Here is a 14,345-nt window from a genome sequence, read left to right as displayed (position 1 = left end):
TTACTTTAATAACTTAACAAAATAAAGGCTAAAAACTGTTTTGGGGTACAATCTATACACACTTACCTGGGGATAAGTGTAATTGAACTCAGTGGTGCTTACTTCTTAGTAGACACTTATAGGATTGCACTCTTAGTGCCAACCCAACACACACACAAATATACGCAAATGTGTTTTGGAGCCATTTTACTAGCCTAAGCCATTTTTGAATGTATCCTCGGTGGTAGAATGTCCCACAACAAGAAATGTGTCTGTGGTATCATAAGAAGTATTTTTAACCTTGTCGAAGGCCTTGGAAACTAAAAGAGGCCTTTGCCTGGTGCCAGAATGGCAATAAAGCAGGTGCCAGATGACCTTCTATGAAGAGGGCCCCATAAAAAAAAAACCCCATAAAAAGTGAATGAAGAGAGAGTGGCCACTTCAGAGTAAATGCCTAGTGTGAATGCATCCTTGCTGTCTCCAGTATGGTTTTGTTGTGTGTTTCCACAATGTATTTCTGATTCATTTTACCAATGCTGCCCTTTCTTCATTTTTTCTCTGTTCCATAGCAGTTCCTCAGGGATCAGTGCTACATTTCCAAAGTTGATGGCCCTTTTGTGCTAGCACCACTTACTGCTCTGCCAAGCAAAGCAAGGTCTCTGGCCCCTTGCATATCTTCCTACCCTGCCAAGATGCCCCCGCCTCCACTGAGTGGGAGGCTGACTGGTCCTAGCCTTCCATGCATGCACACATGCAGTAGCCTGCGAATGAGTAGTTCTTACTTGTGAGACTTGAAAGCAATGCAGATTCTCTAGCAACCACCCTTCTCCTTCCAAATGAGCTGCAAAAGATAGTCAAGAGACCGGACAGCACCGGAGAGAAGGGGAGCAAGTTTGTAACCACTCAAAAGAAAACTGCTTTGGGAAGGGCCGAAAAGGTGGCATAAGAACGAAATTTAGGAACCATGATTTCTTGCACCGTGTCTTCTTATCCAGGTTTTGAACGTTGTTTAGAGAAACAGAGGTTAAGTCGCAATGCACACAAAAAAACATATTCACTTGTTGAGCTTATATGCAGACAGGATACCATTTTGATGCTGATGACCTTTCCTGGCCTATGGGAGTGACAGAAGTGGGCTCTGGAACCCACTGTGTTAGGGTGGGAGCCTAAAAACCAAGAAAAGATGGAACAAGGAGGAAGTGCTGAAAACCAGAGTCTGGGATGGTGAGTGATCAGAGTAGTATGTTTGCTGAAGGAATCCAAAGTTGGTAAACAAAGCTGTCCTCTTTGAGCTGTTGAGCAGAACAGAGTTTTATATTGGCAGGCTGGAACTAAAATGGGATGGTGGGGAAGCCCTGTTCTCTGGCCAGTCTCTTTGGGAAAACCAACGAAGGGCCAAACTAGATTTCCTATTAAATCTCTGAGTATATCTAATGTGTGTGTGTGTGTGTTAAAAAAACAACTTCCAAAATAGCAGTCATGGAGGAGGAGAGGATTAGGATCAGGACTACAGTGCTGAGGGACATGGGGGTCCCATCGACAACATATTACAGTAGTCTATCCTGGTTATACCAGGAGCTTTTCTATCAAACACTGTGGCTTACCACCTTTTTTCACTTCCAATGAGGTTTCACCGCCCGCGCCCGCCTTTCACACTACACAGTAGCTGCCTCGAATTGGAACCGGAATTTCCTACTTCTGTGCTCCCGCTTTCAATACCCTAATATCCCAGTATTTCCCCTTAATGTGCTCTGATTTTCTGCCTTCGCTACCATTAGGGATGTATGAAAGTCACTTACCTTTTCGCAGCTTTGCTTCGCGTTGGGGGGGGGAGGCGCGTCGCTTCTCCCCCCGAAATTCAGGCCGGGGAGACGCGCCCCGTCTCCCCGGCCGCGAAAGAAAAAGTGGGAAAAAAAACCCGTGATAGGCTACGTAACGATTAACGTAGCCTATCATGGCTAGATTTCCAAAGTCAGCCGTGATAGGCTATGTAAATCGTTACGTAGCCTATCACGAGTGACTTTGAAAAAAAAAAAGTGCGTACGCAAATGGCGGCGCCCTATGGGCGCTGCCATTTGCGTTCCTTATTTGGTCCCAGTAGTCTATGTAAAGATTTACGTAGACTACAGCGTAGTCTACGTAAATCTTTACGTAGACTACCGGGACCAAATAAGGAATGCAAATGGCGGTGCCCCTAGGGCGCCGCCATTTGCGTACGCACTTTTTTTTTTTTCAAAGTCAGCCGTGATAGGCTACGTGACGATTTACGTAGCCTATCATGGCTGACTTTGCAGATCTAGCCATGATAGGCTACGTTAATCGTCACGTAGCCTATCACGGGGGCGTTTTTTTTTTTAACTTTTTATTTCGCGTCCGGGCGAGGCGAGGCGCCTCCTCCCCGGCCTGAATTTTGGCCGGGCGAGGCGGGAAGCCTCCCCCCCAGCCTGAATTTCGGCTGGGCGAGGTGGGAAGCCTCCCCCCCCAGCCTGAACTTCGGGGGGAGAGCAGCGAAGCGCCTCCCCCCCACCACGAAAAGCTGCGAGACCAGGTAAGTGGCTTTCGTGCACTCCTAGTTCCTCCCCGATGAACCACAGAAGCTTCTGGGGAGTGGAGCTGTTCAGGCTAACTATACCAAAGCATACAAAATACATTGAATTCTTATTATAATTCAGTTAAATCATAGAATCATAGAGTAGTAGGGTTGGAAGGGGCCTACAAGGCCATCGAGTCCAACCCCCAAAGTTAAAATATTAAAATGTATAGGGTCTCCAACAATGTATCTGCATATATCCCTCAGCTGCCCAGTGAACCTGAAAAACACTGAAACTATTGAGAAATATATGCCAGCAAACCTACACCATTCTCTCAGTATAGTTCAGTATATTTCTAAACAATACGTTTCCCAATGCTTCATACCTTTCTGAAAACAGACCCTCCTTCCAGTAAACCCTCATTCAGAGTTCCTCTTTTGAAATGTATTTCCTTCTACTTCTTCTTCCCTTTTAAAAAAGTTAAATACACATGAATTTTCTGTGCTGTTCAATTCCTCACCAGTTCTCTCTGCGAATTTTCAGAAAGCTGGACTTCGAAATCCAGGTATCCATATTCTTATTTATATTTTACTACACTGTTAAGTCTTTTCAGGTTTTAACAACAACTAGATTGGTAGATGTAAAGATACTACTTTATCTGTTTCTGAAAACACACAATTCACAACTATCAAAATGTACAGGGTCTCAAACAATGTATCTGCATATATCTCTCAACAGCCCAGTAAACCTGAAAAACACTGAAACTATTGAGAAATCTATGGCAGCAAATCTACACCATTCTTTTAACATAGCACACGGTATTTCTAAACTATACATTTCTCAATACTTTATATCTTTCTGAAAACAAACAAAACATGAAACACAAAAGGTAGATGGCTAATTTCGTGGGTCATGACTTTTCTTGATTAATCTTGTGTCAGTAATCCTGTAACGGGAAGAAGAAACCCAACAACCTCTATCCCTTCTTTGGTAGGGCTTATAAGTTAGTAAAATGAAGTATTTTTATTTTAAAATAGTTCTAAAACATTACATAGGATTTATTTGTTTTTGTTATAAACCAGTTCTTTTTATATGTCCTCAGAGACTTTGTTCCTCTTGCATGCATCAAAGGTCTGGGGGAATTAAGAGGCCTTTGCCTGGTGCCAGAATTGCAATAAAGCAGGTGCCAGGTGACCTTCTATGGAGAGGGCCCCCATAAAAAAAGATGCCCCATAAAAAGTGAGTGAACAGAGAGTGGCAGTTTCAGAGCAAATGCATAGCGCGGAGGCATCCTTGCTTTTGGCAGTATGGTTTTGTTGTGGGTTTACATAATATATTCCTGATCCATTCTACCAGTGCTGACCTTTGCGAGCAGAGATGGGTCAAAGAAGAGACAGACAACAAGGTCTGGGTTGAAAATTGGGCCACATTTATTGAAAATATCTGCAAAGGGGTACCTAGGATGGGCACCTGACTGTGTCAGCGACTAGCTGACACTTCTTGGGCGAAAACACACCCAGCCTGAGGGGTGACATCAATCTCGCCACCCTTCCAGACTGCCCCTTCTGGGGGAGGTAGACCTTCCCTGTCACCCCCCCCCCCGGTGCTGCCAAACACCTGGGTGAGTGAGGAGGGTTGGTCTCCCAGGCAACCCTTATCTCCCCGCTGAGTCGCACAACCCGTTTGGGGGGCCTCAGGCATCGCCTGTCACCATAAGTGCCTCCGCATGCACACCATCCCTAATCTCTTCCTGCTTTTGCCTGTCCTAGCCGCCAACTGAAACGTGACCTATGCGAGATTGGACCTTATTCACCTACAGGACACACTCTACCCTAATAACAGTGTGAAGTAGGCAAAAAGACTCACAGTAGAAGGCCAATTGAACTGTGAGCCAAAAATTCCTACATGGCTTCCAAAGGGGCAACCAGTAATAAACCCACACTGCTTAAGGGAGGGTGGGAGGGAGCCGTGAGAGCGAGAGCTTTGGTTGGGAGGGGGGCAGAGCTTAAGGGAACTCTGCCTGCCCCTCTCTGCTTGGTGGTGCCACTGGGGGTGCCCAATGGCGTACCGCCACATCTTCTCTCCCCACCCACCCGCAACAGCCCCCCTCTTTTAGCCAGACAAGCTGGCACCGGGGTCAGGGCATTTCTTCATCTTTTCCCTTCTTGTAACAGATCTTCAGGGACCAGTGCTACATTCACACAGTTGTGACGGCCCTTTTGTGCTAGCATAGCTTCCCGCTCTGTGCCAAGCAAAGCAAGGTCTCTGACCCCTCGTATACTTTCCTGCCTTGCCAAGATGGCCCTGCCTCCCACTGAGTGGAGGGACAAGTGGCCCTTGCCCTCCATGCATGCACACACGCAGTAGCCTGCGAAGGAGCAGTTCTTACGTGTAAGACTTGCAGACAATGCACAGACTCTCTAGCAACCCCCTTTCTCCTTCTGACTGAGCTGCAAGAGACAGACGAGAGGCCGGACTGCACTGGGGAGAAGGGAGGTGAGTTCATAACCATTTAAAAGAGAGTTGCTTAGGAAGGGCTGAAAAGGTGGCACAAGAATGAAAGTTAGGAACCATATTTTTTTATCCAGTTTTTCAAAACTGCTTGGAGATGCAGAAGTTAAGCCCTGCTGCCCAGTACAAATGAGAATCCATACCTAGTGGATTTACAACAGGGCTATATCCCTCTGAAAGGATTCAACCCACCTCGAACTTATGTCTGTTATCTGCAGACAGGATACCACAGTGGTACAGATGAGCCTTCCCGGCTTGTGGGAGTGATAGAAGCGGGCTGTGGAGCCCACTGTATCAGCATTGGGCACCATAAACAAAGGAAAAACAGAACAATGAGAAGTCCAAGGCCAGAGTCCGGGGTGGGCAACAAAGCAACGAAGAGCCAAACTTATTTTATATTGTTTTATTGTGTGCCTTTTGGTTTTAATTTTTGTGAACTGCCAAGAGAGCTTCGGGTATTGGGCAGTATAGAAATAAACAAACAAACAAATAAATAAATAAGAAATGTGTGAGTACATTTAATGTGTGATTTTTAAACTTCCAAAATAACAACTGTATGGTGAGTGAGGTTTAGGACCTCAGTGTGCAGGGACGTGGGTCCCATGTACAACATGTTACAGGAGTGAATCCTAGATCATCATGTCTAAACTATGTCTGTCCACAGGACCTCAGCTGCTGCATCAGGCAAAGCTGATGAAACAGGGTAGTTGTCTTGTTGGGAAGAATCTCTGTTGATTCAGGATAGTTGTCTTATCAGGCAGCCATTTCTTTTCCTGACCCTGTCAGGAATTTCCAGCATTTGTGGACTCTGTTGTGTTTTCCAGCTGCTTCAAGTACCTATTACTTATAGGGGTAAAAAAGTGAGAGGAAGAACATCTGGTTTTTAAAACGCAGCTCTCGGGCAGTTGTAGCTATGCCTCCCCCCCAATATGTTTGTGTGAATTAAGAAGACAAGAATGGGCCACAGGTTTTCCACCCCCATGTGGAAGGACTAAGAAATATTTTGTTATGCACACACATGGGGGTGGGTGGGGTGGGAATAGAGGGGTTGTTAGGTGAGGAGCGATTAAGAGATAACAAAATACATTCTGAACATAGAGATAAAAGATATGCAAAGAATTCTCTTGGCATTAACTAGATGCAGACAAAAGTCTCAATGGACAGTGGTGGGTCTGTTCAGACAGAGCCCACATTTGCAGGCTTCTCTGATTACCATTTGAACTTGTGCCATAAATCTCAAACCAACCAAAAGTTTGATATGCCTTCCATTCTGAAGTCTTGCTGTGAGTTCGGAGCAGGCATCACTAAAGAAAACATACGGTATCTTCTGTAACAACTTCTGTTTCTTTCAGCCACAGCTCCTATAACTGGTCTCCTTCCTTCAGTCATGTCTCCCCTTCTGCTCCTCCTCCTTCTCCTCCTATTGGCTTCAAGTTCTACCTCTGAAGATGGCACCATGGTGGTCACCAGCAGTGGCCCAGTTACAGGCAAGCATGTCCCAGCTGGCTCTGGTTCTGTGACTGCCTATCTGGGCATCCCCTATGCTGAGCCCCCTGTGGGGAAACTGCGTTTCCAGAAGCCCCTTCCACATCAGCCATGGAGCCATGTCTTGGAGGCCACTGCCTACGGCAACTCTTGCCTCCAGGTAAATAATTCTAGCTTCCCTGATACAGCCATCTTAGCTACCAACACCCCACTTTCAGAGGACTGCCTCTTCCTCAACATTTGGGTGCCGCATCCACGGCCCTCGAGGCCACTTCCTGTCCTCATTTGGATCCATAGTGGGGGGTTTATCCTTGGCTCAGCCTCCCTGGATGTCTACAATGGAGCGTTGTTAGCTGCTACCGAGAATGTCATCGTGGCCTCCATGAATTACCGCTTGGGGCTTCTGGGTTTTCTGTACCTTCCACCAGATGCTCCAGGAAATGTTGGCTTGTGGGACCAGTGGCTGGCTGTGAAGTGGGTGAGAGAGAATGCAGCTGTCTTTGGTGGCGATCCAGCTCTGTTGACCCTCTTCGGCAGTAGTGCTGGAGGAGCTTCGGTGGGTTTCCATCTGCTGTCACCAGCAAGTCAACCCCTCTTTGCCCATGCTGTGCTTCAGAGTGGAGTTCCCAGTGTTCACTCAGCTTGGAAGAATCCTGAATATGCCAAGTCAAATGCCATAAATATAGGCACCCAGTTGGGATGTACTCAACAAAACCAGAGTGCCTTGGTGAGCTGCCTACAGGGGTGCAATATTGGGCAGAAGGAGTTGTCCATTCTGAATGGTTTCTCCTCAGTGACCACAGATGGGGAGTTCATCCCTGATGAACCCTGGAAGTTTCTGGAAACTGGAGGTACTCAGGCTAAACCAGTTCTTACTGGTGTCACCCTGGATGAAGGGTCCATCTTTGTGTTAGAATCATTTCCTAAAACCAAATCGAATGATGGGATACTAACTTTGGAAGAGATTGTTCAACGGTTAGCACCGCTTAATGAAGATGTTGTCAAGGCTATACTACTGAAGTACAGCAAAATTGCCCATGGGCCAAAATTGTACCGTTCAGTCTTGGCTCAATATTTTAGTGATATCGCGTTTGTTTGTCCATTGGCTGAATTTGCTTCCAAGATGGCAGAAGCTGGGAGTCCTGTGTATGTTTATTCCTTCAAGCTCCACACATCTCGCTCTGATTTGCCTGAGTGGTTAGGGACACCCCATGGAGCAGAGCTGCCGTACTTGTTTGGAACCCTGGACACTGTTTTGGGAACAAACCAATCAGAGGCTGATGTTGCACTGAGCTGCAGAGTGATGGGATACTGGGCAGAGTTTGCCAGAAGTGGGTAAGGCATTAGCTGTTCTTCTCATATGCCCCTAAGCTGTTGGCCATTTGCTTTCAAGTGGCCTCCTTCCAGTTTTTGGTTAGAGGAGATGGGTGGGAGACTTCTATATTGGCCTTTCTTCTACAGGGAAAAAACAAGAAAACATACTCAATCATAAGCAAACATAACTCAATGTATGTACATCTAAATGTTCCGATTGATAAATTGAAGAGTGGCCCCCCAAACAAAGACACTTCCTCTTTGAAAATGGTCTGGTGGGAACCTGACCCTGGCTGTAGGAACTTGACACTGAGTGTGCTGTCAATAATTCTACTTCATGTGCAGTGTGACTCACCTAATAGTAGACTCTCTGGCTGTAATACGACCACAATATTTTCATTTCATCCACAGGAATCCCACTGGTTCCAAACTGAAGGAGGAAGAATGGCCACTCTATGATCCTTCTGTGCAGAAAGTCTTCCACATCAGTGCAGAGGCACCCCAGCTCAAAAGGCTATCATCTGCCCCACAGTGCGATTTCTTGGCAACACTATTCAATGCAACGCACACAAGTGAGTTAAGGTCCTTTGAGTTAGAGAGTACATGCAGATTTTTGCAGCTAATGGGATCTTGATCAGAGCCTGCACCTCCCACACAGTCATCAGATCAGATCAGAAATAGAAATAGATATGAGAAAGGATGTCATCAATGTGAAGCATCTGCTCTGTGAACGTAGAGCAGCTTTCCTCCACGGGGTGCCCTCCTGTGTTTGGGACTACAGACTCAGGAATCCTGAATATTATCCAGTTTGACTGGGGCAGATAGGAGTTGAAGTGCAAACACCAGGTGGGGGCAGGCTGACCTAGGGATTTCTTGATTGTTAATGGTTTGTGTGCTCAAGATTTTAGGTATCCATGTGTTTGCTTTAAAACAAGGGTGCAAAACCTCTTTCAATCCAAGGGCAGAATTCCGTTTTGGAGAAGCTCCCAGGAGCTGCATTCCAGTGGTGGGTGGGACCAATGGCAAAAGGGGGTGGGCCAAAAATACCATCATATTTTAGCCTAAAGCTTTCACTACCAGTACCTAAGCTTGAGGAGAGACATTTCATCTTTGAGAATGGGGAAATTCTGGTAGATGAAAATCTTAGCCTTGGATACCTGAGGTCCATTTCACAGATTAAAAGGCAGACAACAAAGGTTTGGACAAATTATATCAGATGTACTGATGGCCACCAACTTGGATGGCTTTAAAAGGGGGTTAGACAAATTCCTGGAGGAAAAGGCTATCAGTGGCTACTGGTCTTGATGGCTATGTGCTACCTCCAGTACCAGAGGCAGTGAGCCTATGTACACCAGTTGCTGGGGAACATGGGTGGTTGGGTGCTGTTGCACTTGTGTCCTGCTTGTGGTTTCCTAGTAGACAGGTGGTTGGCCACTGTGTGAACAGAATGCTGGACTGGATGGACCCTTGGTCTGATCCAGCAGGGCTCTTCTTATGTTCTTATGAGACATTGCTTTAAAACAGGGGTGCACAACTTCTTCCAGCTCAAGGGCAGAATTCCACTTCGGAGAAGCTCCCAGGAGCCTCATTCCAGCGGTGGGTGGGACCAAAGGCAAAGGGAGAGGCCAAAAATACCACCATATTTTAGCTTAAAGCCTTCATTGCCAGTACCTAAGCCTGAGGAGAGACATTTCACCTTTGAGAATGGAGAAAAACTGCTCAAATCCTGGGAAACCACTGAACAATTGGTGGCTGGAGGAAACTGGGTGAGGTCTGGGGAAAAGGGTGTGGCTTTTTGGGGAACTGATGGGAGCTGCATTGGGACCCCCAAGGGGTCATATTTGCCCCATGGCCTGAGTTGTTAGATCTCTGCTTTTAAAGAAGGAATATCTGGAAACTCTACAGGTGTAACACATTGTTGGTGAACATAAAGCTTAACCTTGGATACCTGAGGTCCATTTCACAGATTACAGGGCAGCCAATTTAGGTTTGCATAAAGTGTAGAGTCAGCAGGTGGCCACAGCTAATCCTGTCTCCTTGATGAGAGCAATTGTGTTTGCAAACACCTCTTGGTCACATTAACATAACTCATGTTCATACAATTTAAACATCTTAGGTGTGCATCTAAAAAAATGGCCCCATCTCTCAGACTTTGAGGTCTTACAAATCCCTCTAACTTAGAATTTTGACTCCTTATATACTTCATTCATTTATTCATTTATTATATTTCCATACCACCCCATGGTCGAATCTCTCTGGGCAGTTCACAAAAATGTAGTTGTACTCAAAGCTGAACCATTATGCTGGATGATCTGTGATGGGTCTCCTAACTCTTTTCTTACTTAAACACAGCAGAGAGGCCTGCCAATTTGTTCAGTGTGTGTGTGTGTGTGTGTGTGTGTGTGTGTGTATGTGTGGTTATGTGTGGTGTTTACCCCTTCTGCCTGTAGTCATGATCAATATCGCCCCCTCCCCATTTTTTACCCCACATAGGGGACAAAGTATTTTCTCTATGGTGCAAACAGCATCAGGGATGGGGTTTGTGAGATATTGATCAGAAAACAATTGGAGTAAATAAGGAATAATGGTCCTTGCTGCAAGGAGATTGGGAGTCCTCCAGGGAAGCGTTTCAATTAAAAACAAAAGTTAGGAGACCAATGAGTTCTGCTACATGAAGGGTTGTTTGTTTGGCCCGTTCTTGATCAGTTCTTTCTCCTTTCTTTTTTCTTTTGCAGAGGAATCCCAAGAAGATGCTGCTTCACCTATTTTGGAGGAAGATGTGAAGAAGAGAAGAACTTAAAACAAGTGGCATGCAAAAGATCTTGCTTCAACTGTTGTGCAAATGGAAGTCATATCTGATAAATCATGCCTGGAAACAATTTGGATAGGCCCACACATTGACTGGGTTCGGACTACGCATCATGCCTTGCTGTGGGTTCTTTAACCCATGAGAAGTTGCAGGGTCTGTGGGTGCCAAGTTGCACATGCAGCCCTCACTTCATGGTTGTCGTATTGTGAGAACTTGGCAAACATGGGTTATCTGAGGGTTAAACAACACTCGCATAATCCTAAAACAGACCATTGGTTACAGATTCAAAATGGCGACTGCTGTATGGGTGGCATATTCAAAATGGGAGCCACACATGCCCTGCATGCGCTGCAGCCTCACCATGAGTTAAATAACCCATGGTGCAGTGTCGTATCACGCGAACAGCCCCAATGTGAGATGTCCGGCCATGTGCAAACTAGGATTGTACAGATTTTGTAAAATCTTTTCTGTCTGCATTTCCCAGTTTGCATTTCCTGAAATTCTGGCCGGGGGGGAGGCGCTCCATCCCTCCCCCCCCGAATCCTGGCTGGCTGGGTCCACAAATGGCGGCGGCCGTAGCCGCCGCCGTTTGCATCCCTGCAGTCAGCCATGATAGGCTACGTAAATATTTACGTAGCCTATCACAGCTGATTTAAAAGAAAAAAAAACCCGCGCGTACGCAAATGGCCCATGGGCGCCACCATTTGCGCTCCTTATTTTGACACGTCTTAGTCTACGTAAACATTTACGTAGATTAAGATGGCGAAAATAAGGGGAATGCAAATAGCGTAGTGTCTTTCTCCCTGCCGTGATAGGCTATGTAAGCATTTACGTAGCCTATCACAGCAGGGGGAAAAAAACCCAGTGTACACAAATGGCGGTAGCTGCCGCCATTTGCGTACGCTGGGTTTTTTTCCCCGCTGCTGTGATAGGCTACGTAAATGCTTACATAGCCTATCATGGCCTCCGCAGGGACGCAAATGGCATCCCTGCGTTAGCCGTGATAGGCTAAGTAAGTATTTATGTAGCCTGTTATGGCTATGAAGAGGAAGCGAATGGTGGCCACAGGACAGCCGCCATTTGTAAAGCAGCACGGACAGGAGCAGGTAGGTGCTCCGTTTCATGTGCCTTTTGTGGGTTGGGGAGGCATTCGGCCTCACCGAGATCCGTGGCAGAATTCTCTGACATCCCTAAGAAATCCCCTGGGGAGGTCAGGTTAATTCACAACCTCTCCTTCCCCAAAGGTGGGTCAGTTAATGACAAAGTTCCCAATCATCTGTGTTCGGTGCGCTACACTTCTTTCGATGCAGCTGTGTCCATGATCTGGGCTTTTGGACATAGGGCGCTGATGGGAGAATGCGATATTAAATCCACCTTTCACATTTTGACCGTCAACCCCCCTTGGATTTTGACCTTTTGGGGTTTTGTTTCCAAGGTAGGTTCTACCTGGACAGGGTCCTTCCCATGGGGTGTTCCATCTCTTGCGCCATGTTTGAGAGGTTTAGCACCTTTCTGGAAAGGGCAGCGAGAGACAGGACGGGTTAGGGATGGCAGAGAATTTCTCCACGAATCTTCGGGAGGCCGAGTGCTGATGCATTCGGCCCCCCGAAAGTGTTGGGGAAATTCTCCACCGGCCCCCCACCCCCCCCAGGATGGGACTTACCTTCGGCGAATGTCCCTCCCTGCGGCAGGTACCGGCGGCGGTTCGGCAGCGTTTCGGCGGGGGCAGGGGCGGCGGCCGGTCTCCTGACCGGCTGCCGCCGCCGCCATTACAAAATAAAAAAGTACAGTAAAAAAACCCACACACACCCGTGATAGGCTACGTAACGATTTATGTAGCCTATCACGGCTAGATTTCCAAAGTCAGCCATGACAGGCTACATAAATCGTCACGTAGCCTATCAGGGGTGACTTTGGAAAAAAAAAAAACGCCCATGGGCGCCGCCATTTGTGTTCCTTATTTGGACAGGGGTAGTCTACGTAAAGATTTGCGTTGCCCTTATTTGCGTTACCCTTATTTTCGCCATAGTCTACGTAAATCTTTACGTAGACTAGACGTGCCAAAATAAGGAACGCAAATGCATTTGCCGTAGTCTACGTAAATCTTTACGTAGGCTAGACGTGCCAAAATAAGGAACGCAAATGCATTTCGCCGTAGTCTACGTAAATCTTTACATAGACTAGACGTGCCAAAATAAGGAACGCAAATGCATTTGCATTCCTTATTTGGACAGGGGTAGTCTACGTAAAGATTTACGTAGACTACGGCGAAAATAAGGGAACGCTATTTGCGTTGCCCTTATTTTCGCCGTAGTCTACGTAAATCTTTACGTAGATTAGACGTGCCAAAATAAGGAATGCAAATGGCGGCGCCCATGGGGCGCCGCCATTTGCGCACGCGCTTTCCCCCCCCCCAAAGTCACCCGTGATAGGCTACGTGACGATTTACGTAGGCTATCACGGCTGACTTTGGAAATCTAGCTGTGATAGGCTACACAAATCGTTACATAGCCTATCACAGGTGTGTATTTGTTGTTTTTTTTTACTTTTTTTTTCGCGGCCGGGGAGACGGGGCGCTCCTTCCCAGCCTGAATTTCGCCGGCGAGGGATGGGGCGCCTCCCCCTCCGGCCTGAATTTCGGCCGGGTGAGGCGGGGCGCCTCCCCCCCTTGCCTGAACTTCAGGGGGAGAACCGAAGCACCTCCCCCCCCACCGCGAAGCAAGCTGCGGGACAAGGTAAGTCCCATTCGTCCATTCCGAAATTCAGGCCGGGGAGGAGGCTGCCTGCCTCGCCCGGCCGCGAACGCGAAAGTTAAAAAAAAAAAAAAAGCCCCCTGATAGGCTACGTGACGATTCACGTAGCCTATCATGGCTAGATCTGCAAAGTCAGCCGTGATAGGCTACGTCAATCGTCACGTAGCCTATCACGGGTGACTTAAAAAAAAAAAAAAGCGCGTACGCTAATGGCGGCCCCCATAGGGAGCCGCCATTCGCGTTCCTTATTTAGTCGCTGTAGTCTATGTAAATGTTTACGTAGACTACGGCGATAATAAGGGCAACGCAAATAGCATTGCCCTTATTTTCGCCGTAGTCTACATAAATCTTTACGTAGACTACAGCGACCAAATAAGGAACGGGAATGGCGGCTCCCTATGGGGGCCGCCATTATCCGTACACACTTTTTTTTTTTTTTTTAAAGTCACCCGTGATAGGCTACGTGACGATTGATGTAGCCTATCACAGCTGACTTTGCAAATCTAGCCGTGATAGGCTACGTTAATTGTTACGTAGCCTATTAGGGGGCGTTTTTTTTTTCTTTCATTGCAATGGCGGCGGCGGCAGCCGGTCGAAAGACCGGCTGCCGCTCCCGCCCCGCTCGAATACCCGCCGAACCGCCAGCCGGACCCGCCGCCGGGAGGGACATTCGGCGAAGGTAAGTCCCGTCCCAGGGGGGGTGCGGGGGGCGGGGGGGGTTCGGAGGATTTCTCCCCGAAACTTGTTCGGGGGGCCGAACACGTTGGCGCTCGGCCCCCCGAAGTTTCGGGGAGAAATTCTCTGCCAACCCTAGGCTGGACAGCCCTCTGTCGGGGATGCTCTGACTTGGATTCCTGCATTGAGCAAGGGGTTGGACTCGATGGTCTTGCAGGCCCCTTCCAACCCTACTATTCTATGATTCTATGATTCTATGTCATGATGAACTCCATAGCTCCCAGCACT

General features: G+C 47.3%; 1 protein-coding gene across 2 annotated transcripts; it reads left to right on the top strand.

Annotated features, from left to right (window-relative positions):
* The first annotated feature begins 3,003 nt into the window (after window positions 1-3,003).
* LOC146355258 (cholinesterase-like) lies at window positions 3,004-13,459 on the top strand. Of its 2 annotated transcripts, none has more exons than XM_084840797.1 (4): window positions 3,004-3,075; window positions 6,374-7,841; window positions 8,232-8,392; window positions 10,556-13,459. In XM_084840797.1, the coding sequence occupies exons 2-4, from the start codon at window positions 6,409-6,411 to the stop codon at window positions 10,618-10,620; spliced, it is 1,659 nt and encodes a 552-aa protein (XP_084696923.1). In that variant the 5' UTR covers window positions 3,004-3,075; window positions 6,374-6,408; the 3' UTR covers window positions 10,621-13,459. The 2 variants fall into 2 exon arrangements, with proteins under 2 accessions (XP_084696923.1, XP_084696924.1); XM_084840798.1 differs by lacking the exon at window positions 3,004-3,075 and adding an exon at window positions 4,865-5,006.
* The last annotated feature ends 886 nt before the right edge of the window (window positions 13,460-14,345 follow it).

The sequence above is a fragment of the Heloderma suspectum genome, chromosome 2 (genome assembly GCF_057233095.1).
Source record: "Heloderma suspectum isolate Gila_16-S chromosome 2, 16-S_ref, whole genome shotgun sequence".
NCBI classification, from domain to species: domain Eukaryota; kingdom Metazoa; phylum Chordata; class Lepidosauria; order Squamata; family Helodermatidae; genus Heloderma; species Heloderma suspectum.
Note: the sequence above shows the minus strand (reverse complement) of the source record. Positions and strands in the feature narration are given on the sequence as shown.

What these genes read in the sequence shown, in the direction of transcription:
- LOC146355258 (XM_084840797.1), top strand. Translation starts at nt 6,409, where the DNA reads ATGTCTCCCCTTCTGCTCCTCCTCCTTCTCCTCCTATTGGCTTCAAGT. An exon ending in GCAGAGTTTGCCAGAAGTGG is followed by an intron (nt 7,842 to 8,231) that starts GTAAGGCATTAG and finishes TTTCATCCACAG; the next exon opens with GAATCCCACTGGTTCCAAAC. An exon ending in ATTCAATGCAACGCACACAA is followed by an intron (nt 8,393 to 10,555) that starts GTGAGTTAAGGT and finishes TTTCTTTTGCAG; the next exon opens with AGGAATCCCAAGAAGATGCT.